Source organism: Rhipicephalus microplus, chromosome 2 (genome assembly GCF_043290135.1).
Source record: "Rhipicephalus microplus isolate Deutch F79 chromosome 2, USDA_Rmic, whole genome shotgun sequence".
In the NCBI taxonomy this organism is placed as follows: Eukaryota; Metazoa; Arthropoda; class Arachnida; order Ixodida; family Ixodidae; genus Rhipicephalus; species Rhipicephalus microplus.
This window is the reverse complement of record NC_134701.1, coordinates 235,760,904-235,788,600: the sequence shown is the minus strand read 5'-3', so window position 1 is coordinate 235,788,600 and position 27,697 is coordinate 235,760,904. Positions and strand designations below refer to the sequence as shown.

Genomic DNA, 27,697 nt, shown 5'->3' with positions numbered 1-27,697 from the left:
GTGGTTAACGCCTCACACTCACGAATAAGATGACACTAGTTCAATTCTGCGCAATGAAGTGTTTTTTGGGGCTTGTTTTTTCTCTGTTGTATTTTCATATATATATATATATATATATATATATATATATATATATATATATATATATATATATATATATATATATATATATATATATATATATACGGTGAGTGACGGCGACATCGACGCCGGTGGCAAAATGCGCCGGGAGTGTCCATATAGTTGCAAGCAGGCAATAGTTCGCAGCTCGGTCTCCACATTTTCTCGCGGGCTAACTTCGCACACATTCAAGAGAGGAAACTGTTATTGTGTTTTCGTGGCGTTCGCTTGGTTTACGCGAGTATATCCGCGACGTGATCGACGATCAGGCCCAATTAGTAAGCACTCTACTCTATTCACACTCTACGGAGAACCTTGTAAAATTATCATCAGAAGAGGTGAAAGAGCGCCTTTTTTTATCTTTCGCAGTGATCCATTCAAGATGAACACCCACGAATTCGGCCGAGAAAGAGTCACATTACACATAAGATCAGGCATTGTTTCACAGCAAAGGAGAAAGTCCGAAGTACTTTCCGATATATATATATATATATATATATATATATATATATATATATATATATATATAGGCAGGCAGGCAGGCATGGTGGTTGAGTGGCCGTAGCGTTGCATATAGTCAAGTAGATCCTCCGTGAGCGGTCACAACGTGGTTTATTTCGACGTTTCGGCCTAGAGTCTGGCCTTCATCAGGATTCCTGATGAAGGCCAGACTTCATCCTGGTTCCTGATGAAGACCAGACTCTAGGCCGAAACGTCGAAATAAACCACGTTGTGACCGCTCACGGAGGATCTACTTGACTGTATATATATATATATATATATATATATATATATATATATATATATATATATATATATATATATAGGTATATATATATATATATATATATATATATATATATATATATATATATATATAGGTATATATATATGTGTGTGTGTGTGTGTGTGTGTGTGTGTGTGTGTGTGTGTGTGTGTGTGTCGGTGTGATTGTGTCGGTGCCTTTCTGTACGTGGCATTATTGTTTGTATATCCTATGTACCACACCTGCTTGGACCGAGAAGGTCTGCAGTATACTTAAATAAAAAAAATATTCGCATTCTTCGCGTTTCACGCTACGAATGACAAAAAAAAAAGACGATACGTGATTACGCGATATCCCTCTATTTGCTCAGCGAGAATATGCGACGCAGCATCGGAGTGCAAACTTCAGAAAGCAGGTGGTATATCTGCGCTTTGAATAATGACAATTCTCTTGGCGGTGGTGCTCTGTCCGCAGGCGGCCGTGCTGGTAGGGTTGTTCATTAAAAGGACGGATGCCGTGGGTTCGTTTCCTGGCCACGACTGCTGGATTCCTGTAGAAGCGCGCGAAACGACCACGCAGTTTCAAGCAACCACATTCTGAAAACGTCCAACGACAAAATAATAATATAATAACTATAATTTCCCGGGAATGCAGACATTTCCTGCACGCGCGCGTTACAGTTGAATGCAATCGACAACACGGCGATCGTAATCATGCACTCGGGGTACGCTGCTATGCCGGGAACAGTGTCGCAATCGTCCGTTTACTTAGATTAGCGATATCGCGGTTTCTGTGCAAGGGTGCCAGTGAAACCTTTATCTATATCTCAGACGTCGCTCTTGCGCCTGGCGTAACTGTTAATATTACTCAACACAGATAAGCCACTGGAGTGAAGTCTGCCATGAGACGCGCGACATTCGATAGGGGCCTAAATCGACCGACCGCGGCGGTCTCGCGATGGCTCGGAATCTTGCCGCGGCGACTATAGTTGTTATCGGGCTGACGCGTGGATACGGCTGCAAATCGTTACTCCGCGAGCTGCGCTGATAAGGAGGGCGCTGGTGCACGTAGGCACAAACCCTCAATATAGGCGAGAGTTCTATCTCGATTGCGGCGTACAGGCTATTGTACGTTGGCGAGCGTAGGGGGCCCCTTCGGGGGAAGGGCGAAGGTTTGTCACAGCGCCTCACACCCTATTATGTCAATGTATGGGACTGAGCCCCGCCGCGGTGGTCTAGTGGTTAAAGTACTCGGCTTCTGACCCCGCAGGTCGCGGAATCGAATCCCGGCCGTGGTGGCTGCATTTTCGATGGAGGCGAAAATGCTGTAGGCCCGTGTGCTTTTATTTGGGTGCACGTTAAAGAAACCTAGGTGGTCAAAACTACCGGAGCCCTCCACTATGGCATTTCTCATAATCATATGGTGGTTTTGGGATGTTAAACCCAACATATCAGTATCCACAACACAGCCTTTGCGTCGGGGATTCGAACCGGGTACGCAGAGAGAGAGAGCTTGCTATCATTGGGACTACCAAGCCTACGAGACATTAACAGGGTCGACGTGTCTGGCTACACGCGTTCAGCAGAGGCGTGCGTTGCTGATAGTCGTCCGAGTCGATCGCGCCATGGAGGGAGAGTGTCTTCGTCGCCGCTGCGTCCGAGTCGATATATAGGTCGGCAGCCTTGGAGACCAGGTGATGAGGCCACGCCTATATTGATCCAACACGTCGTCGCGTGCTTTTGCTTCGTAGCACGTTCTTGCGAGCGGCCGCTTTTCAGTGTCTCGCAACTAGTCCGCTGCAATTATTCTTCGAGGTACAGGTATACCGTTCAGGGACTCAGAATTTTGCAGACGAAAAATTCGACAGATCCTACGTACCTGGGTATCGACGTTGTGCGAAGCATGCGGAAGGAAAGGGGCCGTGTTGAATTTTTTTAATTGAGTGACACGTCATGAAATGGCGTTAAATATATGTACAAATATTGCACGTACAGGCAATGTTGAAGAAATTCAGATGTTTATAAAACCGATTCTTTGCACTTGCGCAACGATGCCAACTTGAACATGCGTATTAGCAACACCAGAAGCTGAAATGAAGTGCTAATGCTCGCGAAGATGCTGACCCTGGACACTGCTACATAAATCAAATTCAGCGCATGGCACCTAACCAAAATTGACGATAATCCGACGTGACGGCTGTATTGAAGGAGTACATATGTAATGTTCAAAAATTTGGGTAGGCAGCACTGCAACCGATATTGACGTTTCACGAGGATTAGCGCCTATTTAAAAGAAGTTCCGAGACCTGGCGTAGCTGTGTGGTAGAATGCTTGACTGCCACGCAGAATGCTTAGGTTCGATTCCTGCTGGGATCTTGAAATTATTTGCATTCGTCGAGGGCTCAACGCTGTCTATATCAAGTTTTTCTTAACACTGACATGTATTCTATGCCTTCGTTGGGTTGACGCTACCAATGTCGGGTATTGCTCACGCGTTAAAATTGCCCATGTGTGTTCTCGTCGTCCCTGGGTAGATTCCAAGTGTCAATCCCTTGTGGCACATATCTGCACACCAGTGGCACATACCCTCCAGTGGGTATGTGCCACTGTCTGGCGGGAAGCGTTTGACGACGTACATGACGTGATTGTGACATTAATAATGTCTTGACCAGCGCGTCATATTCGTCAAACCCTCTTACCTTGACACGCTGATTCTGGTTCACTCCAAAATAAGGGGGTGACCACGAGAGCACCCAAACGTAAGCGGCTAGATAAATAGATACGCTCAAGGTTCCTAAAGTTCGCTAAGAAATGCTTCGCATTTTAAAAGTGGGATGCTTAGGTGTCACCATTCAACGCGAAGGCGTCTTTTAGATAGGTTGGCAAAAGTGCGCGCCCAGCTGACGTGCGCAAAAGCCGCGTTCGGAAAGCACGTGACCTTTTCCACTGGAGTTGACGATAACAACTGGCACAGCAACTCTTTGCAGCCACGGATTTGGATAGAAGAATCCTAGGACCACAATGGGAATGTCCAGACACTGATAGAGCATGCCCTTGTCCGACATCAAGAAGGACTCAGACTCAGTGTATGCTCAGCCCGGGGAAGCTGACCGCAATAATGAAATATCGTCATCGTTGAGAATCTACTGATAAAGTATAACTGTAGCCTGGCACAGGCAAGGAAAGACTACATATGATGGGGTCGCCCCAACAACTTGCCCCCTGAGTAGATTCTGCAGCCATCTCCCTCACCAGAAGCCTGGGAGAGGTCCTATAAGCTTGCGTGAAAAGGCCAAGCGGGCGGACTGGTTCTGGTATTGTGGCCACCTGGGCCAGTCCGCCAAACAGGGGCTAGATTGCCCCCCCCCCCACCAAACGGAGGCTAGATTGGGGCCCCCTAGCCTCCAATCTAGCCCTACCTGGCTTCCCATTTCTACTCCCATTTCTTATTAACACAGTTTATTTCTTTTCCCTTGTCCGTCATATCAGTTGGCATTTAACTTTTGTGGGGGCACTGTCGATACAGTGCGTATCCATTTCACGGCAAGTATCTTCGGTAAGCCCAATGTCTACCTTGTTGGTTTAACGTCGATATCGGCAGAAGACTCGTCTACGAAGTGGCATACCTTAGCGAGGAGGATTCAGGGGATGAGCGTGAATTGAAACGTTCTACGAGTAACCACCAATGAAGACGAAATAGAATACAACGCTTAAGGTGTTGTAGCCTCAGTTATTGTATCATGTAAATCATTCAAGTACGCAGAACTCGGCTCGTCGCATTTCCTCGTTCTTCATAACACAACTCGGCATCATATCTGCAGCATAACAACGACTTAGTCATAAGAAATGATTAATGTACAGGCCTCATAAAATGAACGCTTATGGATCCCATTAAACGTTGTTTTCCTTCATTTTTCTCGTGAGAGGCCTCATTAAATACACCCCCTGTGCTTTTCGGCCATCACTGTGTTGCGGGAAGCGATTCTAAAGAGGGCAAAAAGAAGATGAAAGTATACCACCCTAACTATAGCTGCCTCTGGTCTAGAAAAAAAAAGGCGTAGAGACTAATTGAAATAAAGAGATGGAGATATATATTTTGGGGGCCGAAGTATGAATCTGCAACATGGTCGGCGTCATATATAGTCCGAGACACCTCATGACGAGGCCCCGTCTCGCCCTGGTCTGTTGAGCCTCCAGCGAGGAGCAGTTGAAGAGGGAAGTCTGCCATGCATCTCCGGAAGAGGTAGAAAAAGGGAGCAAGTGGGAATTTTCAGTACACGCCCACGCCATGTGGAAGATATCACTGGTCTTCCAACAGCGCGGGCACTACCCGTCCTTGTTCAGATCAGTGTTTTATAATTAATTGCAGGACAGAGTAGAGTACCTGTCTGCGGGCCTCTTAAAGTTCGCTCATCCGCCTTACTCAGCCCCTTTTCTGGAGACGGGGAAAGATAGTGGATGTCGTGACAATAAGAATTAGTTTGGATACCTTAACAAGAGTGTACTGCGAAGGGTCAGATAAGTGGAGACCCGGAATTGATAAGATTGACCCGGTACAGATAAGTCTGTTCCGGGTTAAGACCCGGAACAGACTTATCTGTTCCGGGTGAAGTATGTTCTGGGTTAACAGACTTATCTGTTCCGGGTTAAGTCTGTTCCGGGTTAACAGACGTTATCTGTTTCGGGTTAAGACCCGGAACAGATAAGTGGAGACCCGGAATGGATAAGAAGATTGAAAGCGCCCAGCGAAGCTATCACTGCCTCGATCCTTAAATAGTGGCTTGTGGCGAGTTGCAGCCCTGCGTGCGTTTGCATCACTTTTAGCTTTATACTCGCGTTGTATATACCACAGCTCCCGGATTCTTGCGCTTGGTTCTGAGGCCTCACACCAGAGTGGCGTTATTGGGCAAGGCCGAGCATACAGCTTCCGTCGGCTGCTGAGGGTAGTGGTGGAGGAAGTACCGTATCACCTATACGCGATGCCAGCTTTCCTTGATACCGTTCTTCTCGCCTCGCTGCGTAACCAACCGGAAAGTGTGCTGCATGGGGTTTCTGTATGGGCTTCCTTCTGTCTCAGTGGTAGGTCATTAATAAGCCGCACAAGTGTGCGAACCGAGACACTGTCCGTTCAGGGTCGGAATCTTAAAAGCAGCACGTTAGGTCCAACGGCCAGTACAGGAAGGTCGTTGCCTATAAGGGTCTATAATTATTGTCTTTATTTGCGAGTCACCTTTAGAAAGACGGGCGTGAGTCGGGGCCTCGCCATGAGGTGTCTCCGTCTAGAAACGCTGACCATATATTGCTGTGGAAGCAATTGACACTTGAAAAACGATTTTCTCGAATGCAGATTTTCCTGCACGTGCTCCTTCGAAGGTACAAACAGGAAAGTTAGTAAAAAGAACGTTATTCGTTGCACAGTGATGGAGCGACTGTACGACGGTGGTCACTGCGATACTTTTCAAGTTGTGGTGTCGATAAGGAAATTGCGGGGCGCACTAACCGACTCGGAGGGCACATGAGTTGGCCCCTTTCATTAGTAGACGCTGCTAGCCGTAATTCCTGAGACGGGGATTCCTTAACCGGAACTTGATGGACATTTTGCTTGCATTTTTTAAGAGCATATTTCGGCTGCGCATTGGGGAGTATGAGTGGCGAACGCAAGTGGAATGCAGAGGTTGGCCCGATTCACTCCATGTAAAAGTTTTTTTTTTGAGCCCTGCAGGAACTGAATAAAGTTATTCACTCGCCTGATCTCTTTCTCTATCTTTCAAGGTGGCTCATCTGTCCTCACAAGCTGGTTTGATTCTCTTGTTTCAAAAAGAAGACAAAAAATGAGGGCAACATCGAGTGTTGCTCATTTTGAAGCAATGCAAATGCTGATGGATTCTCAATGAAGTGTAGAGAGAAATATGTTTACTATAACAAAAAAAAAAGCTGGGAGGTCGGCCCGAATGAATTCTCTGATCTGCTTCTCAGCGTTAACTAAGGAAAAGGGGGTAAATTAGGTATAGAGAAGGTGTTGATAATGAGGATGGGTGATTGAATGAGGATGAGCGATGGATCAAAACCTTGAATGCCCAAAAGTTATTCAATGTTTTTTTTTTTTTTTCGAGTTCTGTCTCACTCAAAAACTTCAGAACTCTGAATATATTGCGCTGATGACGACGCGTAGGTCCCAAAAGAACTCGTTGCTTGTTGCTTGAGAGTGAAATTGAAAAAAAAAACATCTTGAAGGAACTAGTTAACCTCAAAGTTCGGTTATGCACTTAGAGGTAGCACAACTAGCATGAACGGTAACATAATTTAAAAAAATGGAGCCGACCGCCGCTCGCCGATGACTGTGAGCTTCGTGTTTTGCTTGTTTGTTAGCTTGTTTGTTTTTTTTGTCGCTCTAGATTGTCTAGTTGGATTTTTCGCTGCGTAAATATAATGCAGACGGACACCCATCCGGAAGGTGCGCACCTTTTCGAGCTAAAGTACAATATCAGTCCCGCACAATTAACGGCATCGAGAATAGCAGCGTTTCTGCAGCGTACATGCTCGGCCATACGCAGTTTGACCGAGACCTGCAACAGCACTCGGGCCCGCTGCAGGTCCCGTTGCGTAGCCGACTTCGAAAGCGGCCAGCGGCACTTCAGCCATCGGGGTTGCGGAACCGGTCAGCAATTGAAGTTGTATACACGTTTGGCGTTTCGGCCGCTGTGCGTGGCCTTGACCTTGTCACTCATCCCGCGGCGCTTTGACGGCTCGCATTGTTGCCTCCGATTCCGTCGGTCGCTCTAACCTCGCGTGCAGCAGCTGCTTGCGAGGGTAAAGGGAAAGGAGGAAAGAGCATAAACATCTACCGACCAGTGGACCGAGAACCGCTGCTGTAGCACTATCGAAGTTCCCGCTGTCTCGGATCGACCCAGATTGCCCAAATACGAAGTACGGTTAAGCTCTAGCTTATCGCTTGAGCGTCGATTAATAACTACGATAGCGCCACGTCCCAGAGTACTCTTTGGGAGAGAGAGTGGCATCACGCAATCTTCACTCCCCCCCCCCCTTTTTTTTTTTGTTGTTCCTGAAGCTTGAGCCACTCCTATCTTCGGAAGCAGTGCCAATTTCGTAATCACCTGCGGAGATAACAGCCCACGAAAGATACACTTGATCGCAAGGAATACTAGTCTCAAAATAGAGAGGGTGTGTGTGCAGGGACGCTTGTTGTAGCATGAAACATCCAAAGAGGGAGAGAAGAATGCGCAACTTTAATTTTCATGGTTCTGAAACGTGCCGCTGGGCCCCTGAGACGTTATAGGCATGTCGACGCTCGTGCGATAACCTTAATATCGCTGATTGATTGATTGATTGATTGATATGTGGGGTTTAACGTCCCAAAACCACCATATGGTTATGACAGACACTGTAGTGAAGGGCTACGAAAATTTCGACCACCTGGGGCTCTTTAAGTGCACCCAAATCTGAGCACACGGGCCTACAACATTTCCGCCTCCATCGGAAATGCAGCTGCCGCAGGCGGGATTCGAGCCCGCGACCTGCGGGTCAGCAGCCGAGTACCTTAGCCACTAGACCACCGCGGCGGGGCAACCTTCATATCGCGCGTGACTGTATGTAACACTGCCGCGTGCACGTAGAGCCGGCCATTTGGTAGCAAAAATGTGCGCCTCACGAGGCTGCTATGAAAAGCTTTTTAAATGCGAATAGTGTTAGTTTAGTTAGCCCAAAGGGTTTCAGATTATATAACCCGTGGAGTGGCGTCACCTACACACAAACACATGCGAATGATGCAGCGTAAGCTCATGTGCGCAGTGCACGTGTCAGCGCAGCGCATGTTTACATCGGCCAAACTACCGAAAAATGTTCCGAAGGTGGTATTTTCTCGCTCCGGGCCTCTATAGCGCTCAATGCCGATGCTCTAAACTCGCCGCCTCTAGTTGTATTAGTATCATAATTGTTCGGGTTTTACGCCACAAACCCGCGATATAATCTTGAGGGACGCCTTAGTGGAAGGTTTGGGCAATATCGATAACCGGGAAATCTTCAACGTGCACTTAAATTGAAGTACACGGTCCTCTAGCATCTCTTCTCCGACGAAATCCGGCCGCCACGGCCGGCATCCGATTCCCGTAGCCTTTGAATCAGCAGTCGAACCGCTTGACCAACGCAGCGGGCATGCCATTAGTTGTTGTTGTTGTTGTTGTTGTTGTTGTACCGTGCGGGGAAAGGAGGACGCGGAAAGTGGAAAACGAGAAACGTGGCTTGACCTTTATTCGCGTCCTTTCCTGTGTGTTGTCCTTCATCCGACTCGCGTCGTTCCTGAGGCTTTCCCATACACCTTCGTGTGAAATTCGGCCATGGCGGGCTGTTTTTGCTCATTTTTTAATCTCTTTTCTTGTGAACGGGAGCGCTCTCCGATTTCTCATCATCCGTAAATGCAGAGAAATCTTGCGTGGTGTAATTCTGTTTCTTTACTATGTTCGCACTGTTTGTTGCGTAGGTTTTGTATTTTCGCAATTGAATCGAGCGTGCACCTGCTGGTTATTCATCCATGCTCACGCACCCTGGCGAAGGACGCTCGTAATACCCACCGTGCAACGTCACCTGTCCCGCTTGTATACATTCCAATGACCTTATTCCGTCCCCGACGGACAGGTCAAGGAAGAGAGGGTAAAAAAAAAAAACGAGGATTTATAGCACCCGTGTAGGGCATCGATTCGTGAGCCACGTTGAAAATGAAGGTTTGGCGTTCTTCTCGTAGACCGGGAAGCTTCGCGCTTTAATCGTCGCGTTATTTAAAAAAAAAAAAAACATGAGGTCGCCACTTTCTGTTTAACAAGGCGCTTCGTGGCAGCCCTCGTTGCTTTAAATACGCCTTGCGAGGTTCATTCAGAGAAAAAAAAAACTCGTTCTGGCGATCTCCGTCTTTTCATACTGGCCTCCGAGGGAAAAAATATGTTTCCGCTGTTTTGAATTGTTTTATCTCGCGACGTTGATTCGCTTTAGAAAGCGGAAATCAGGCCAGGATGAACAGCTGCGAGGCGTTTGGAGCTTAGTTCAAACAGACGTTGGGACTTTTTTTTTTGAAAAAACAGTCATCACTGCAGAAATTTCCCGCTAGTCGCTTTTAAAAGGGACGCATGAATTGCTAGACCTTGAGTAGAGCTCATAAGCAATGGGCAAAATGTTTCTATAATCATTAAATTTGACCGAAATGAAAGGAAGTCACTTTCTTGTTAGTCGAAAATTCGCAACAACAACACAAAAAAACACAGCGAGGACACTTGTGAATCATCTTTTGCAAGTCTGTGGTCAATCAAAAACGTTGGCAAACATTCGCGGAAACAAAACTGCAGCTTCTATGCCTGCGTGCATGACCGAATCAGGTGGCTTAACTTGATATGTTCGATCTTGGCCTTCCCGCAGAGTGAGCGCCGCTGCGATGGGCCGTATTGCTCAGAATTAAGTTTCTGAGCGCCTTCAGAGTTTTACAACCGCAATCAGTGCGAGAAGCTACACGTGTAGCTTGTCACATTGATTCAGGCTGTAAAAGGATTCAGCTGAACATTATACAGAGGTATGTAATTACTCCGCATAGCGGCGACATTTTCATGGGGCAAACTTACTTTTTCCTAAAAAAAAAGTAGTTCTTTGTGAGCATCGGTGCTCTCCATTGCATCGTGTAACTATCTAGTCAGGTCATGACCTGTCGTGCTGCAGCTGTAGCCGCTTCTATGGGACGACATGGAAAGGTTAACTGAGATTTGTTCGGCGGCTGTGATGTTAGGGTAATTGTTCACAGCTCCGGTACACTTTCGCTCTGCAGCGTACTCGTCAGTTTCTCATCGCAATACAACGATGCACCCGCGACCCAGTGCTGCAGCATCTAACCAAACGTACAGTCGAATACCTCTATCAGAATGTTACGTGTGTAACGAAGAATTTCTGATGTTTCGGCTGTATTTTTTTTTTTAGTGCGATGCCGACGTATGTCTGTCGGGCACCGTGACTTCACTGCGTAGAGTGAAGTTGTGATGAAATCACTGGGAATGCATTATAAGATACTATCCTTTTTATAGTGAAATACTTAGAATGTTCTGGCCCCATAGGAGCTTGAGTTATTTGTGACTATTCAACGTCCCACAGCGACTCGGGCTATGAGAGATGCCGTATAGTGGATGGTAACCACCCATGGGGTTCTTAAACATCTGATGACATATCACAGTACACGGGTCTGCGGTGTTTCGCCTCCATCAAAACGCGACCGGCGCGGCAGGATTCGAACCCGTGACAATCGGTTCAACAGCGGAGCACCGTATAGACACTGGTCACCGCGGTCGCCGTATTAGAGGTGTTTACCTGCATTTCGTTCCACGTATTTCAAAGCGGAGTTTGTTTACTGTTCTTTTTTTTTCGATTATTGTTCCCTCCTTGATGAATTTGTTTGGGTCTCAAAACTTTCGTAGCTTCAGCGTGTGGAACTCTCCATTAGGCTGTCTCTCACTTCAGTGTAGGCCCATAGCCTACAGAGATTTTGGACATCCGATCATTGGTGACTTTGGGGTTACGGTGTTCAACAGTTGACCCAAAGATCGCGAGATCGAATCCCGTCCGTGGCGGCCTCCTTCCGATGGAGGCGAAAGTGCTTGAGGCCCGTGTGCTTATATTTAAGTGCGCGTTAAAGAACCCCAAAGTGGTCAAATTTTCTGGAGCCTTCCAGTACGTCGTCCCCCGTTATCATATCGTGGATGGGACGTTAAACGCCAGCTATTATTGCGCGCGTAGCCTTATAGCAACGTGGCCCTCGATTGTGTATTGCGACTGCTTCCTGCAGGATGCCGCTGCATGGCTTCTCAGCCTCGCGCCCGACCGGCGCCTGCCGCCCTGTCATCCAGCACACACTGCAGCCGTTGGCCGTGGCAGCTGCTGCGACCAGCGCAAGAGGCGTCGGTGATACCGAGTCAATCGACCAGCGCCGTGCTCCACCGCTGGGCGCACACCACGAGCTCGCTGCGAGACGACGACGATGCGGCGGGCAGCGGCGGCTCCGTGCTGCAGGAGAACAAGTGGCCCTACCGCGATCGCAACATCACCGTCACCACCTGCGCCGACCTGTACAAGGTGGGCGTGCGCGGCTGTTGCCACCAGTAGCTCAGCCAGGAGGGGAAAGGGCGGTCTGATTTTTTTTTTTTTGTTTTACGTGTTCATATATGTGGCATTTTCTCGCATAGAACCCGCAGTCCCCAAATGATTTCTAAAAAAAGTATGTTTAAAACACTGTTGGAGCAGGTTATTTATAATAGTTATATGCGGGTACCTCTTTTCTTTTTGTTGAGTTATAGTTAGGGTGTCGGTTATGTGTAGGAGCGGGTTATATGCGAGAAATGATGGCATACGCATACACATGCAAACGCGATCCCGACGAAACATGACGGAAGACTGACTCCCCCAACTCCCCCCAACCCCGAACAAAATTTCTTGCTGAGTCGTGGTGCACTTCAGGACTTTCAATGAGGTTTTGCATTCATCCATCCATTCATCCATGCACACCTGGTAGTCACACGTTTCCGTGAAGCGAGCCGATGTCAAAATTAGAATTGAAATTCAATACTTCAAGCTGACAGTAACTTCGCAAGCTGTAATTTTACTCCTTCACCCGATACCGCCAGTGTCATAGACTGTAAGTCATTAAAATCGGTAAAGATAGGGTAAAAAGGAAGAAAAGAGGAAGTGTAAGACGAAAGTGACTGATCTGTCTAGTTGTCGTTCTTTCAACTTTATGTCGTTCTTTCAACTTTATGTCGTTATGTTTAACCTCTGCTTCTTATATTTACACCCTATCATGTCATGTGACTTTTTTTTTTCAGAAAGGCAGTAACAAGTTAATAGGACACTAAACAGCAAAACGATTTCTCGCGTATTTGTAAAGTACAATTTCACAATCCCGAAAACACCACTCTTACCGCGACACGTTGTTTAGTGAGCGAGAAAACGCTCGAAAAGAAACTGCGGATTGGATTAAGACGCCATGTTGACATTCCCACACCAAACGCTGTGACGTCATAAATTCTGAAGGTGTCTACTGTGTAATAAGTGGCTTCGAATCGATAAAAATTGAAATACATTGTTATCTGTGGTGCCGTAGACTTAGCATGCGATATCTAAGAAAATTTCGTCGTGCCAATGTCGCGAAAATACGAAAAGTACATTGTGTAATTTCTTACGACCTTGAGGTAAAAGGGAGCGTCGCTGCCCCGCTACTCGAACTCCAAGATCACCCGGGTGCCGTTGCGAAACGTGACCTGTGGGCACTCAGCCTAAGATGAAAAAAAAAACGCAGTCTTTGTTTACTGTAGGTTTTATTTGTGGATGCCTCCGCTTCCTCACTTTCTCTTTATTGCTTGTGTGCCTTTTATTTTTCTTAGTTGCAATAACCCATTTCGTAGTCCATCCCTTCTAGGTGCGTGAGGCATGTCATTTGCTGAAAGCAGTATTGACATGCACAAGTCGCACTGTAACATTTTAGTGTATCATCCTATCGTACTGTGTATTTTATTTTAAAGCACGCCTCAACGAAAGAACACGTTCAACGAAATAACAAAACACTTCTATTTGTCAAGACGGGTATTCCCCCTCGCACACCCTGCCTTGTGCAGGGCACAGGCAGTTACCCTTAGACTATTGCAAGCCAGTGCGTATATCCTAACCCTGTGGTTCTTCATGACATGTACTCTGAACGGTATTCAAGTGCGGACTGCCGTGTCTGAGGACTATTAGCAACATTCAACCATGTGTTGTCGGGATGTGAAGCCATCGGTTCCGCCTTCAGCGAGGACAGGTGGGCTGCGCTCTTACGCAGCCCCGAATTTAACTATCAAAGCCTGGCCGTCTGCAGAGTGCCCGTGAACGGGCCGCCAAACTCGCCTTCCCTGCGTCTTCTCTGCACCGAAATGAAGTTTTAATCATCATCATCATAGTATGCCTTACGCGTTTAACAATCGTATATTTCACGTGCGCTACACTGAACATTTTTTTTAATCTGTACATTTTATACAGCTAAATGACGTCTTTCCTTTAATTTAATTTCATACTGTATGCTGAAAACTCACTATCACCTGCCTGGTGGGTGCTCCTTGACCACACTAGTTCCTTCCGCCGTTAAGAGCCATGTATCGCTCGCCAACCTATTCAGATTCATTCATTGTGCGAGCTTTTTGTGATAACCCGTGTTAACATCGAACTTCGTCGATTCGCTGTTTCTCTTTTCTCCTACTTTAACGTTCTTTTCAAAATCTTCTTTCTATTCTTGATTATTTTTGTTACCGAACGGTCGCCCGATCTTTTACCCACTCCCTGTAGTGGGTTGGAAACATGTTTACTTCATTGGCCGATCCCCTAGCGTGAGTGTCAGCGCCATTGCGGTCATCAGAATCATTCTTGGTCATTCCCCGAGAATGGGTGTAGTTGCGCGGCCTTTTATTTCTGCGTGATAGAACACCCTTATCACATTGCATGTTCTTTCCCCTGTGCCCTTTGCTACAGTCGTGGCGGGGCACTCGCCGCGGCTACTCCAGCGCGCCAGCCAACGGCCTTCCGGTTCCAGTCTCCTTCGTGCACACGGGTATGGACCGCTCGGAGCGTGCGGGTCCCACGCCGGCCGCCCAGACCGAAGACAGGCCCAGCCGTAGGCCCGTGGTAGTCATCCTGACCGGCGCGCCAGGGAGTTACACCGATTTCGCGCACCTCATCCCCTTCCTGGACCGACACGGTGTCGACGTCGTCGCTCCGGCGTGGCCAGGTGCGTAGCCAGCGTGCGCCTTCTTTGCGGGCTGCAAGCAATAGAGCGAGCGAAGTGGGCAAATTTAGCTGGCGTTATAGTTCTGTGGTGTATGGTTGCAACTCTGGGTATTGCTGCTACTTCAATGTGAAGATCAATGTAAAATGAGATGATAGTCTTTCTGTGCGCGTTAGCATCGTGCATTCTGTAGTCCCCTTCGCAGACGAAGAGATAGTCTTTTACATTCGAACCATTTCTTCACGAGCTGCAAGCACTTTTGGCACCTATCTGCGTATTCCTACCTACCTACCTACCTACCTACCTACCTACCTACCTACCTACCTACCTACCTACCTACCTACCTACCTACCTACCTACCTACCTACCTACCTACCTACCTACCTACCTACCTACCTACCTACCTACCTACCTACCTACCTACCTACCTACCTACCTACCTACCTACCTACCTACCTACCTACCTACCTACCTACCTACCTACCTACCTACCTACCTACCTACCTACCTACCTACCTACCTACCTACCTACCTACCTACCTACCTACCTACCTACCTACCTACCTACCTACCTACCTACCTACCTACCTACCTACCTACCTACCTACCTACCTACCTACCTACCTACCTACCTACCTACCTACCTACCTACCTACCTACCTACCTACCTACCTACCTACCTACCTACCTACCTACCTACCTACCTACCTACCTACCTACCTACCTACCTACCTACCTACCTACCTACCTACCTACCTACCTACCTACCTACCTACCTACCTACCTACCTACCTACCTACCTACCTACCTACCTACCTACCTACCTACCTACCTACCTACCTACCTACCTACCTACCTACCTACCTACCTACCTACCTACCTACCTACCTACCTACCTACCTACCTACCTACCTACCTACCTACCTACCTACCTACCTACCTACCTACCTACCTACCTACCTACCTACCTACCTACCTACCTACCTACCTACCTACCTACCTACCTACCTACCTACCTACCTACCTACCTACCTACCTACCTACCTACCTACCTACCTACCTACCTACCTACCTACCTACCTACCTACCTACCTACCTACCTACCTACCTACCTACCTACCTACCTACCTACCTACCTACCTACCTACCTACCTACCTACCTACCTACCTACCTACCTACCTACCTACCTACCTACCTACCTACCTACCTATCTACCTATCTATCTATCTATCTATCTATCTATCTATCTATCTAACCGCTTACGTCTCGGTTCTCTCGGGATCACCCCCTTGACTCAGCGTGAACCAAAACTAGTATGGGCGGGTAAGATGGTTTGATGAATATGATGCGCTGGTCCAGACGTGAATAATGTCACGATCCCGTCGAGTACGTCATTAAACACTTCCCTCCAAACAGTGGCACATACCCACGGGCGGGTATGTGCCACTGTTTGGAGGGTTAAGAAAAACCTGGCATCGGCACTGTTGACGCGACGAATGCAAAGAATACGTGTCAGGGTCCCAGCAGGAATCGAACTTTAGCACTCTGCGTGGCAATCAAGCATTCTACCACTGAGCCACGTCAAGTGTCGGAGCTACTTTTCAAATAGACTCTAATGTTTGTTACACGTCAATTGCGGTGGCAGTGCTGGCTACCCATTTTGGTAATCATTGCACATGTGCTCCTACTATACAGCCGTCACGTCGGGCTAACGTCAATAATAGTTAGGTGTCATGCGGGGAAGTTGACAGTGCCACAGTTGTAGCAGTGTCAAGGGGGGAGGGTCCACCCTCGCGAGAACCAGTGTTTCATATAAGCTTATCGCTACTGGTATTGCTAATACTCATGTTTCTCAAGATTCGTGGTATCTACCGAAAGTCTTATTTTATTTTTTGATAATTTAGTGTTTATATTATGTTAATTATTTTGTGCCACTTCGCCAGACAGCGCAACGTTATTCTGATAACAGGATATAAATGGGTGACGTCAGGTACAAGCCGAGATATCTTCACAGTAGGGAGGCGCGCACGCGTGACCCTCGCGCACGCACGCAGGCACGCACACACACACACACACACACACACACACACACACACACACACACACACACGCACACGCACGCACGCACGCAGGCAGGCACACGCACGCACTCAGGCACACGCACGCACTCAGGCACACGCACGCACGCGCACACACACACACGCACACACACACGCACGCACACACACGCACGCACACACACACGCACACACACACGCACGCACACGCACACACACGCACACGCGCACACACGCACGCACGCAGGCACGCACGCACGTAGGCACACGCACACACACACACGCACACACACACACGCACGCACGCACACACACGCACACACACGCACGCGCACACACGCACGCACACACACACACGCACGCACACATGCGCGCGCGCTTACTCACTGATTGGGTGTCGTCTACATAACGACTTTATTTTTAGTCAGTGGTACGGTGGTTATGCCATTTATGTAGATAAGCGCACACCGGCAACAATTTTGTCTAACTTGGCTTAATGTGCTCGTTCTAACTTTAAACTACTATTGATTAAATGCAATGCTATACCACCTAATATAATTCTATACCTTTTGAAGCACTTGGTAAGTCACGCCCAACAAAAGTGATTTTTTTTCTCTTACGTCAAACATGATAACCACGCCTTCCTGACTTTATACCTTGACCGCTAATTGTTTTGTTAGTCATCAGTAATTACTGTAAGGACTTTCAAGAACGAGTCAGCAACATTTTAAATCGCGCCGGGCACGAAACGGTTGTGAGCTGGTTTCCAAGAGGGCCGGTCTTTGGTGCCACCTGGAAACGGGGTGAGGAGACACAATGTTTACGCAACACACTGGGTACAAAAGGGGAAACGCCAAAGGCCGACCGGAAACATTTGTTACCCCGTCTGCTTTATTCTGCGGCATTTCTCTCTCGCAACGCCTGTGTAAGCGTGGCATATACACACGCACCCCTCAATGTAATGGGCGGCCTTTTCTCCGCAGACCTGGCCTTCAGCCGCCAGTCTGGATGCTGGTGGCACTCGAGCGAGGAGAAAACCAACCTCGCCCTCGATTTCCTCAGGGCTGTCGGCGTCTCGGAGTGAGTTTGACTCTCTCTCTCTCTTTCTATTGTGTACTACTCTCCCTTGCTTTCACAGCGAGCATCGAATATAAGTGTGTTATTAAGAAAGCTGCTATAATGCCAGCCGATCATCTAGCCATCAACTCGTGGTTAGATATTTATTATTCGGGAAAAAAACAAGGTTAATAAATAAATAAAATAAATAAATAAATGCATTTTGTCTTGGGTAACCTACTCTATGCTCCAGTAATAATTTCGCGTCGACGTTAGCACTTCTTCGATGATTACACGAACGCCGAAAGGAGGTTAGAAACCAACTGCGCGTTCCACGATGGCATCCTTGCGTCCATTCTCGTTCGCCTGATCGCGAGCGTTGTCACATCACTTAATGCCGATGAGAACTTCATAGTTCAGTGCTAGACAATTCAAACATGAAAACATCTTTGTCCTTATTACCTTACAACCAATTATTATTTTTCGGATGCAGATTATAACTTTGATTGGTGACGCCCTTAATGAAGTAAGGTTGTAAACTTTCATTAAAGGGACCCTGAAGTGGTTCTTTTTTTTTTAAGTTTTGTCAGTGGTTAGACTGGAGAATCATCAAACTATTCGCGCCACAAATTTAGTGGCATGCCGTGTACCAAGGCCGCCACGGACAACTATGTCGAACCCTCCTTCTCACCTCTGCCTGCCTTCCTCAACTCTTGAGGTACGCTGGCATCGCTGGCGATCGCAGAGCTCTCATGAGCGCGCTCGACGATTTGAGCTTTCTACCAGCCCAGACCTCCGAGATCGTACGCCGACAGGTTGCGCACAGTCTCGGAGGCCATCACACAGTGCGCCCAGTAGCACGCACGCCGTCTGGCAAGAGAGACAAAGATCGCGGAGTGGTTATCTGCTTCGACAGGTACCGCCACACTGCCAGCCGATCTTACTTCTGCGCAGTCTACTACCCACGACAGCCAATCAGATCAACAGCCATCGGGACGTCGAGTGGCGAGAGCATGTCGCTATGTAGATGGACGGTTGAAAACGTGTTTTGGCCGAGTCGCAGCGATCTGCGCCGATCTGCAGCACTTCACCGCTTCAAAGCGTTGTAATAAATTACACAGTTTATGCAGAGGGCTCAAAGCTGTCTCTAAATTACCCTTATGACTTGGTTTACCGGCCCAATGTGTTAGTACCAAATTGCCAAAACCGTTTGAGGGTCCCTTTATTAAATGTCGATACACGAAGTCTAAAAGCAGAGCCATGATGTCGCCCTTAGTAACCTTACCGTATATGGCCTCTATATGCGTGCACATGCGGTTTGTGTAGCCCTTCGCGGGAGTCGGAGGGGGCGAGGTGGAGAGGGGAAGGAGGGTACAATTAAAGAGGCGTTTCAGAGGTCAAGGGCGCCACTGAAAGGAAGGACTGTAAAATACGTTTTCTTCTGGTGCGTGCAAAGGGAAGAGGAGGTAGTGCAAGCTAAATTTACGCGTAAACGGTAACCCCTCCGACAGTCTCCCACCCTATTTTTATTGATCGCCCCCCTCTAGCACTAACGAGGATAACTTTAGCTCAATGTATGCGTTTCTAGCAGCGAATGCGTATAAATACAGTGTGTGCATAGTTACCGTCATGTATGTACTCGAAGAGAGACAAGAAGAAAGCAGAGTGGATTAGGGAACAAACGGGGGTTAAGGATATCATAGTTGAAATCAAGAAGAGGAAATGGACATGGGCCGGGCATGTAGCGCGTAGACAGAATAACCGCTGGTCATTAAGGGTGACTAATTGAATTCCCAGAGAAGTCAAGCGGGTTAGGGGGAGACAGAAGGTTAGGTGGGCAGATGAGATTAAGAAGTTTGCGGGTGTAAATTGGCAGCAGCAAGCGCAGGACCGAGTTGACTGGTGGAACATGGCAGAGGCCTTTGTACTGCAGAGTACGTAGTCAGGCTGATGATGATGATGATGATGTACTCGAACTATAACCAAGCCTCGCTTGTCTACAGGGCCGACATGTTGGTGGCTCACAGCAGCGGCGCCTACCCAGCTATGCGCCTCATCTGCCGCAAGGACGGCCTCAAGGTCAAGAGTCTGACCCTGCTCGCACCGGCAGGCTACAGCCAGATCAAGTGAGCTCGGAGCCCCGTGTTTAACCTTGTCGTTTACTGAAACTGGCAGCGGGCGTGGTTAGCTGGGTTAGTTTCGTCGGGACGTCGAATTTACGTATTTACCCGAATCGAGAGTGTCATTTGAGGTTTATATCCACCGAAGACGACGTCGCGTCAAGCGAGCAATAGCAGATCAGTGTAAGTATTTATAGAAATCGTCGAAGTCAGTCAGTTGTTCCTAAGGTTTAAATTTTCGTCAATCGTGGCGCTGGGCATATCAGCGAATGCAGATGGCTGATCGCGAAGAGCGCACACACGAAATAATGTTCTTCTGGAAGATAATCGTGCACCATATCTTACTTTCGCAGTGCTCTACTACTATATTGAGCATGCAGATGGCGTGACCGAGCTTAACGCCATAGCATGCAATCTTGTACGCTTGGGTTCGCTTCCATTCCATTCGAGAAAACATTCGTTGCGTTCCTCATTTTTTTATTGCGAACCTTCAAGTGAGGCCAGCGTAAATTAATGTCTAAAGTGCATATATACAAATATAGAAGTGAAGCCTTCCCGAATCCAAACGAATCAATGCTTTCAGATCATGAAGTGACAGGAGAGGGAGCATTACTGGATGACACATACTGTGTCATATTTCAGTGATCATGAAAGGGGCAAAAACATCAAACTCTACGTGAGTTAACGAAGATAACGGTTTGTTGAGCCAACCTGTATAAAAAACGCAAAAAACAAAAAAAGACATTCAGAGCACGATGGTAGCGGCCAGCACCAACATCGATATGTCATCCAAGTGTAATGTCTGAAGTACCGATTGATTGATTGATTGATTGATTGATTGATTGATTGATTGATTGATATGTGGGGTTTAACATCCCAAACCCACCACATGATTATGAGAGACGCCGAAGTGGAAGACTCCGGAAATTTCGACCACCTGGGTTTGATCTCTCAACTGCAACGCCTATCCATATAAGTGAGTCATCTGCATTGCATATCTGCCCAGCCCTTACGCTCGCCTGCGTGCATCCGAAAACGTACACATAGTGAGAAAGCGTTCGCGTCGCGTGCGCAGTGTGAGTAAACAAGATTTTTTTTTTTTGCTGTGGAAGCTGGGATAGCATTCGAGAATATTCAGATAAATGCGGCTTGTTCAACGATTACATGGATAGCGATGATCTCGTGAAAGATTTCTATCGACAAAAAAAAAAGCAAACCTATATACTCGTGTCCGCTTTACAAAGAATCGATCATATGCGATAGTGAAACTATTATTAATTGAAAATGAGAGCTCGCGGCTGACTAGATCAAATTAACTCTTTGCTTGACGCGTGTACACTGACTGCTCCGTATCTTGACTGTTGAGATATGGCGGGACGTTTGTGATGTAAAAATCTTTTCGGAACTCTGTTGTAATTCAACTTGAATTGATGGCGGTAGGTTATCAGTGTTTTGTGTTATTTGTTTGAATAATTAAACTGCAGGTCTCATTATGAGCCACGAAAAAACCGCTATGTGTTCCTATTGTAACTGTTACAACATACAGCGTAACTTTAACTGTAAATTACTGTAACTGTTATTTAACCGCCTTTACTGTCCCAGTTTCAGGACTTATTTGGCCATTGTCGAGATTAGACGAGTTTTTTAAGATATGCTTAATTTATATCCTGTCGCTTGATGAGGAAAATTATCTCCAAGGGTTAGCATTACAGCACCAGACCTATTTTTTCTGATCCGCTATGTTCTAGACATAATATAGCTACCTGCATCGCCTCTCCTTTATTCATGGCCCGTTCGTGCTTTTACTATTTTACCGTCGAGCACTTGTTAAATATTGACGTATCTTTACGATTTTGTTCATTTACAAGCTGTCGAGGAGCACAAATGATATCTGAAGGTTTCAAACTCAGACTACCGAAAGATTTTTCCAACTCGCTTCATTATTTTGATGTACTAGCTTCCTACAGCAGTGTCCTCGTGTTAGAAGCACGTTGTTTTCGAAGAAACAATGTGCCCTATGGCAATTTTTAAAATACTTCGCGAACAATAACTGAAACTTCTCAAAAAACTTCGGCAGCGACAACATTGCTCTAACATGTGAGCACTACACTTCAGTTATCAGGTTCTAACTGTCGCCATTGATACTATGCACCTTTCATAATTCCATTATCATGGGCTTTGCTCCTTTTTTGTACTAATATTTTAGTTCTTTGTTTATATAACAGAAATATTGTCATTGCAACGCAGTTCTGTACAGGATGCGGATTCGGTGTTGTACCGGGTCGGTTTATTAGACAATCTGGCTACTGATTCATCACCTGCCCGTAAAGTTTTGTAATCCTTTAACAAAGATTCATTGATTGATCGATTGATTGATTTATTTATTTATTGTCTCGTCTGTTCGCCCACAGCGTGATGCGGCCGGGATGGTTCATCACCCTGCTGAGCCGCCTGTACCAGCAGCCGTTGACGCAGCGTATGGTGAATGCCATGGCCCTCGCCTTCTTGGTCGCCACGCGCCATCCGCTGCGCCGGGACGTCGACAACGTGTTGCTGGCCATGAAGGCCATGTTGTACGCCGACAAGGCACAGGTACCCTGCACTAGAAACGCAGACACTATAGTGTGTCCGGCGTTACCCTATCGGGACAGCGTACACCCTTGTCTTTCCCTGTAAAGCCCCAATTCGCCAGGCATTGTTTTGCTGCTGCTCATTGTGACTGAGACATTCCGACCTGTACGCTCATTCCTGGAACAGTCGAGCAGTATACGCAGCGAAGCGAAGGATGCGATATTCTGCCGTTTCTGATGAGCTTTGAGGACTGTGAGCACATGCGTCCGTATACACGTCAAAGGCATAGGGCTTTTTCGCCGTCAAAAGACCCCCACCTCCCGCGAGTATAGTGTAGCTGCATCAAACGTGAAGACGGGGCCGCTTTGTGACACATTTTGTAATTCCTCTCGTGAGCGATGCGCGAAGGTGGTCGGCCGTGACGCCATTGGCTGCAAGGGGGTCCTTTAACGCGGAAAATCCGCACCTGCCGTTTACTTATAAGAAGTCTCCCATGCGTGCCTAAGCCATGGATGTGAGCGTATGTTAGAGCTGTCACGATACAAAGTCCTGTAGTGAATGTCAGATAGGCTGACGATGCAAACGACGATTATGAGTGATATGGGCAATACACCTTTTGCGAGACAAGCTGGCTTAGAGAAGAAGTTTGCAAAAAAAAAATAATCTAGCGATAGGGCACATTTGAGATTGGAATAGTTGTTATCCATTTTCAACAAACCGCCCTAGAGCAATGAACAAGAAGAAGAAAAAGAAAGCATTCTCCTTGTACCCATTTCTGTCCGTTGTCTGCTTCTGCCCTGTTTCTTGAAGGCAGGGCGAAGTTGTGTAGTGGTTCGCTGTCGTAATCGTTTACGTTCTCCTCATCATCACTCGTGCCTCTCAATCGGCGCAGTTCAAGAAGGACGCCGAGGAAGTGGCGGCGCGCAAGCTGCCCGTCCTGGTGGCCATCAGCGACAACGACAAGCTTATCGACCTGCCCGTCAGCCTCGAGACTGTCGGCATCCTCGGCGGCTCGCCGGAGGGAACCTGGTACTACGACCAAGAGAAGACGCTCAAGAAGCGTGGTACGTTCTGTACGCACACACCGCCACACATTGCAGGACTTGAGCCCACACGGTGGACTCAGAGTATACGCTATCGTGTACCCGACCAAACCGGATAGAGTCGGCTCGTTGGAATGGAATTGGTTTGAAGGTTGTACGAGGTATAGCGCATCCAGGACGGGACAGAGAAGAATACACAGAACACATGTACGGCGCTGTTCTGTGTCTTCTTCTCTGTGCCGTCCTGGATGCGCTATACCTCGAACAACATGAATAACCAACAAGCCCGCCTTGCAACCATGGTTTGAAGGGTTTAGGCTTAAACGAGATACAGATGGAAAGATTAGCACATATATTCAGGCAAGGCCAGTGATTTTATCTTCACAGTTTCTATCTCGGTGTATTTTGCGCTGAGATTTATGGTAACCCAACTATATGTCCTATCGCGAGGTCTTTCTTTCTGAAAATCTGGTGGTCGTCCCGATGTAAAAGGAAACGTTTACATCAGAGGGTCGAGATTAATTATTTCATAATATGCCTGCGAAGAATGAGTTGATGCTCCTGCAGCTTGTTTGGCTATTGGCATGTTAATAAGGCTAAGCCTGTGTTGGCTCGATTCTTTTTTTTTGCCACAGATTTTATTGAGTTCATGCATAACTTAAATAAGCAGAGCATCTAACAACCCGGACAACTGAAAAGTGGTGCATGTTTATCGCGCTCTTGTACTCTTTTCTTTTTTTTAGTCGCACCTAAACTCTTAGGTTACGTTGAGTTAGGAGGTTATGTTGAGTTAGGTCGCCGTCGACATTATTTCATAGACAGAATCCAAGTACAATATGATCGATGCAGTGACCGCTTAGTAAATATCGACAGCTGCTTTAATGCGTGTTTATGAATGTAACACTCAAAACGAGTGTAAATTTAAGGACTCATTGTTAGACACGATGTTAATGCGAATCAACAAACAATCATGCCTAGGCAAGTATAGTGTATGTTATTTTTTTATTTTTTTATTTATTTTTATTTAATACATACTGCAGACCATGGTTAGGTCCAAGCAGGGGGGCACAAGAAGATAAAATGCAAAAATACAAACAATACAAGCAAACAAGGCACTTATACATGGGGTAATTCATTCCACTCTTGTATCGTACGCGGAAAAAAAGAGTACTTGAAGGTGTCAGTAGCAGCAAAATATGGGGCGAAAGCATTCGGGTTGTGGTGTCTAGTAGGTCTTGTTTGTAACGGTGACAAGAACGGAGATGGGTCAATGGACAGTGCACCTTTACTTAGTGAAGAAAGGAAATCAAGACGGAAGCACTTTCTCCTGGATTCAAGGCTGGGGATTTTGTTAGCAAGCATTATTTGTGAGGGAGAATCCACACGTGAGTATTTAGAGTAAATAAACCTTACAGCTTTTCTCTGAATTCTTTCTATTTTACGGATGTTGTGATTAGTGTAGGGGTCTAAATAACTATATTGTAAATGTGAAGAAATAATCGCGAACGAAAAGATTACTTGCCTCCGACAGGAACCGAACATGCGACCTTCGAATAACGCGTCCGATGCTCTACCTCTGAGCTATGGCGGAGGTCATCCTACCATCCACTTTGCACGAGTATGTATACATTTAAATGTGGGATTGTCAATCAGCACACCTGTATCTATTACGGTGATTATGGAACCCTCTTTTTTAGGTGCGAAGCTCCTTAGGCTGTGGTTCGGTCTCTCCTCGGTACTCGTTTTAGTAGTAGGTAGCCACCTCTAGTTTATGAGTTGGAGTTGCTCAATAGATGGCGTTGTGTGTCTATGTCTTTGGAAGAAGAAACTGCCGAACACTTGATAATATTCTGTAAAGGGCTTCGCCCTATAGTTCAGGATGATGGCGCAGAGTTTTTCAAAGCACTGGGGTTTAGGGACAGGGAAGGCAAAATAGACTTTAAGCGGGTAGACTTAACTAGAAAGAGGTTATCTGATCGGTGGCTAAAGTCAAGGCACGAGTGAAAATTAAACCCTTCACTGCAAAGTACGAATTCTCAACCTCACTATTTAAAGGAAAAAAAATCTAATGGTTAGTTCACTAAGTATTACGGCTAGGTGGCGTTAGCCACCGCCCGCTCTAAAGGGTACAGCTACATCCATCCATCCATCCTTGGCAATAATATAACTAGATGGCGTTAGTGGTTTTAACAGCATATCCACTGAGTGATTGATGATGAGTGGGGCGTAGCGTCCACCCGTATGCGTGTCCGCCCATGCTTCCGTGCTTTGTCCGACCGTCCGTCCGTCGGTCTGTCCGCCCATGCTTCAGTCCGTGCTTCTACCCGTCCGTTAATGAGTCCGTCCGTCTGGACGCATGGACGAATGGAAACATGAACGGACGGACGAATGCTTCGCCCAACGCATCATCTTTCACTCCGTGGATATGCCACACTTTTTTTTTGCCTGTTGGCGTCACGTAGCACGTCATCGTATCACGAGCTGTCAGTGGACTAATAATTCCTCGCATACCGCCCAAAAGGCATCAAGTCTGCCATAACGAGACCTTCGCACGAATGAAAAAAAAAAAGAGTGTGAATTCAAGGCCTCGTTTTGTGTGTGTGTGGGGGGGGGGGGTGCGTGCGTGGAAAGTTATTCGTCACATAGTGGTTGTGTTCCAATACTCACCGTAGACGGCTAAATAGACAACAGCTAAATAGACGGCGGCCATCTTAAGTCCCATTCCAATTTTCACGTAGCCCGCAAAGTAGACAGCTTCGAGAAGACCGCATCGTAGACAAATATGATGCAGGCTACTTTGCTGTCTAAACAAAATGGCGGCTCAGCGAATCGCTCAGATAGATCAAATCTCGCCAGAATAGCCGTCTGCACACAAGCAGACGCTTACCCAGACGGCCTATGTGAGTAACGTTTATTTGTTTTTTTTATTTTAACACGAAATAAGCCAGAAATTACAACTGCTACGTTTGTTTCTTTTGGCTTTTTCTCCTCGACGTGAGGTGGCGCATCGTCGCGTAAAAGCTGTCTAAACGTGTTCCGATTCTCGGACAGCATGTGCTCGGTGCGGTCTTCTAAGCAGTCTGCGTAGAGTGTCTACGTGCTGTCTAAGAGCTGGAACGCAGCCACTGTCTTTTTTTTTTCGTGACGCAGGAAACGGAAATGGCCCCGTCAAGACCCTACGCTTTGAGAAGGGCACACACTACCTCTTCACCCGCTGCGCCGATGTCATCAACGAGGAGATCCTTGATTTGCTGAAGAGAACCTCCAAGCTATGACGCTATGACAATGGTTTAACGAGATGCGATATTTTTCGCTACCCTTCTATCTGGGGATAGACACTCATTTCACGTTGTCTGATGCACTGTTTGGTGATCTTTATCGATTTCCATGAATGACCTATGCCTCATCACCCATCTTGTCTCTTGTATCGCAGCCCGTCGAGAATCTGCGAAATTCCAATCAGCATACGTGATACTTATGCACCGATAACTGGCCAACAATTCTAGAATATTTGAGCAGTGATGTGCCCGCATGCGACGATCAAATTTTTCTCTCACATTTAGCAGGTAGACTGAAGATGGGATTCGAACACGAGAAACCATCCGCGGCAAAGCGTAAAACGGAAGACAATCACTTCTCACCTCGTTTTATGTATGATAACTTGGGACCATCTTGCTATATGGCGATGTCGCGTAGTCGCGATGGATAAAAGTTTGAATGTTTGACCACAATGTCTAGACTATCTTATAAGCGGTTTTTCACTGGTGTGTTCGGGTGATGGCCATATACGAAGAGACTCACTTGTTTAAGGCGCAAATTGATCGCGTAATCGGGAAAAGCAGTGAGACGACATGAGCGGGCGCCTACTGTGCACAGCGTAGCGGAATTGAACCTCACGCGACATATTTCCAGACAAGGTCGTTAAGAAACGCTCGGCGTGAAGAAAGAGCGAACATCAGATGAGAACCACGTGCAAACAACAATAATGTAATAAATATTTATGTGCACCAATCCATGAACCCCCCGGAGGTGTCCTAGAGCTAGGCAGAAAGAATGCACATCTTCGGCGCATATACAGCTTCAAAAACCATGCATGCTGCTCGGTTTTATCAGAACAAATGTTGTGTTGTGAACGACGAAAAAAAAAGAAGACGTGATGAATACGACGCGCA

General features: G+C 46.9%; 1 protein-coding gene across 1 annotated transcript in view; it reads left to right on the top strand.

The window, feature by feature from the left end:
• The window catches only part of LOC119170262 (uncharacterized), a 50,651-nt gene extending 23,717 nt beyond the window's left edge, over positions 1–26,934 (top strand). Inside the window, exons 2-8 of the mRNA XM_037421379.2 lie at positions 11,717–12,003; positions 14,425–14,680; positions 17,719–17,815; positions 19,795–19,917; positions 22,323–22,503; positions 23,375–23,546; positions 26,676–26,934. Coding sequence (XP_037277276.2) covers positions 11,717–12,003; positions 14,425–14,680; positions 17,719–17,815; positions 19,795–19,917; positions 22,323–22,503; positions 23,375–23,546; positions 26,676–26,800 — 1,241 coding nt within the window. The 3' untranslated portion in view covers positions 26,801–26,934. The remainder of the gene's footprint in view (positions 1–11,716; positions 12,004–14,424; positions 14,681–17,718; positions 17,816–19,794; positions 19,918–22,322; positions 22,504–23,374; positions 23,547–26,675) is intronic.
• The last annotated feature ends 763 nt before the right edge of the window (positions 26,935–27,697 follow it).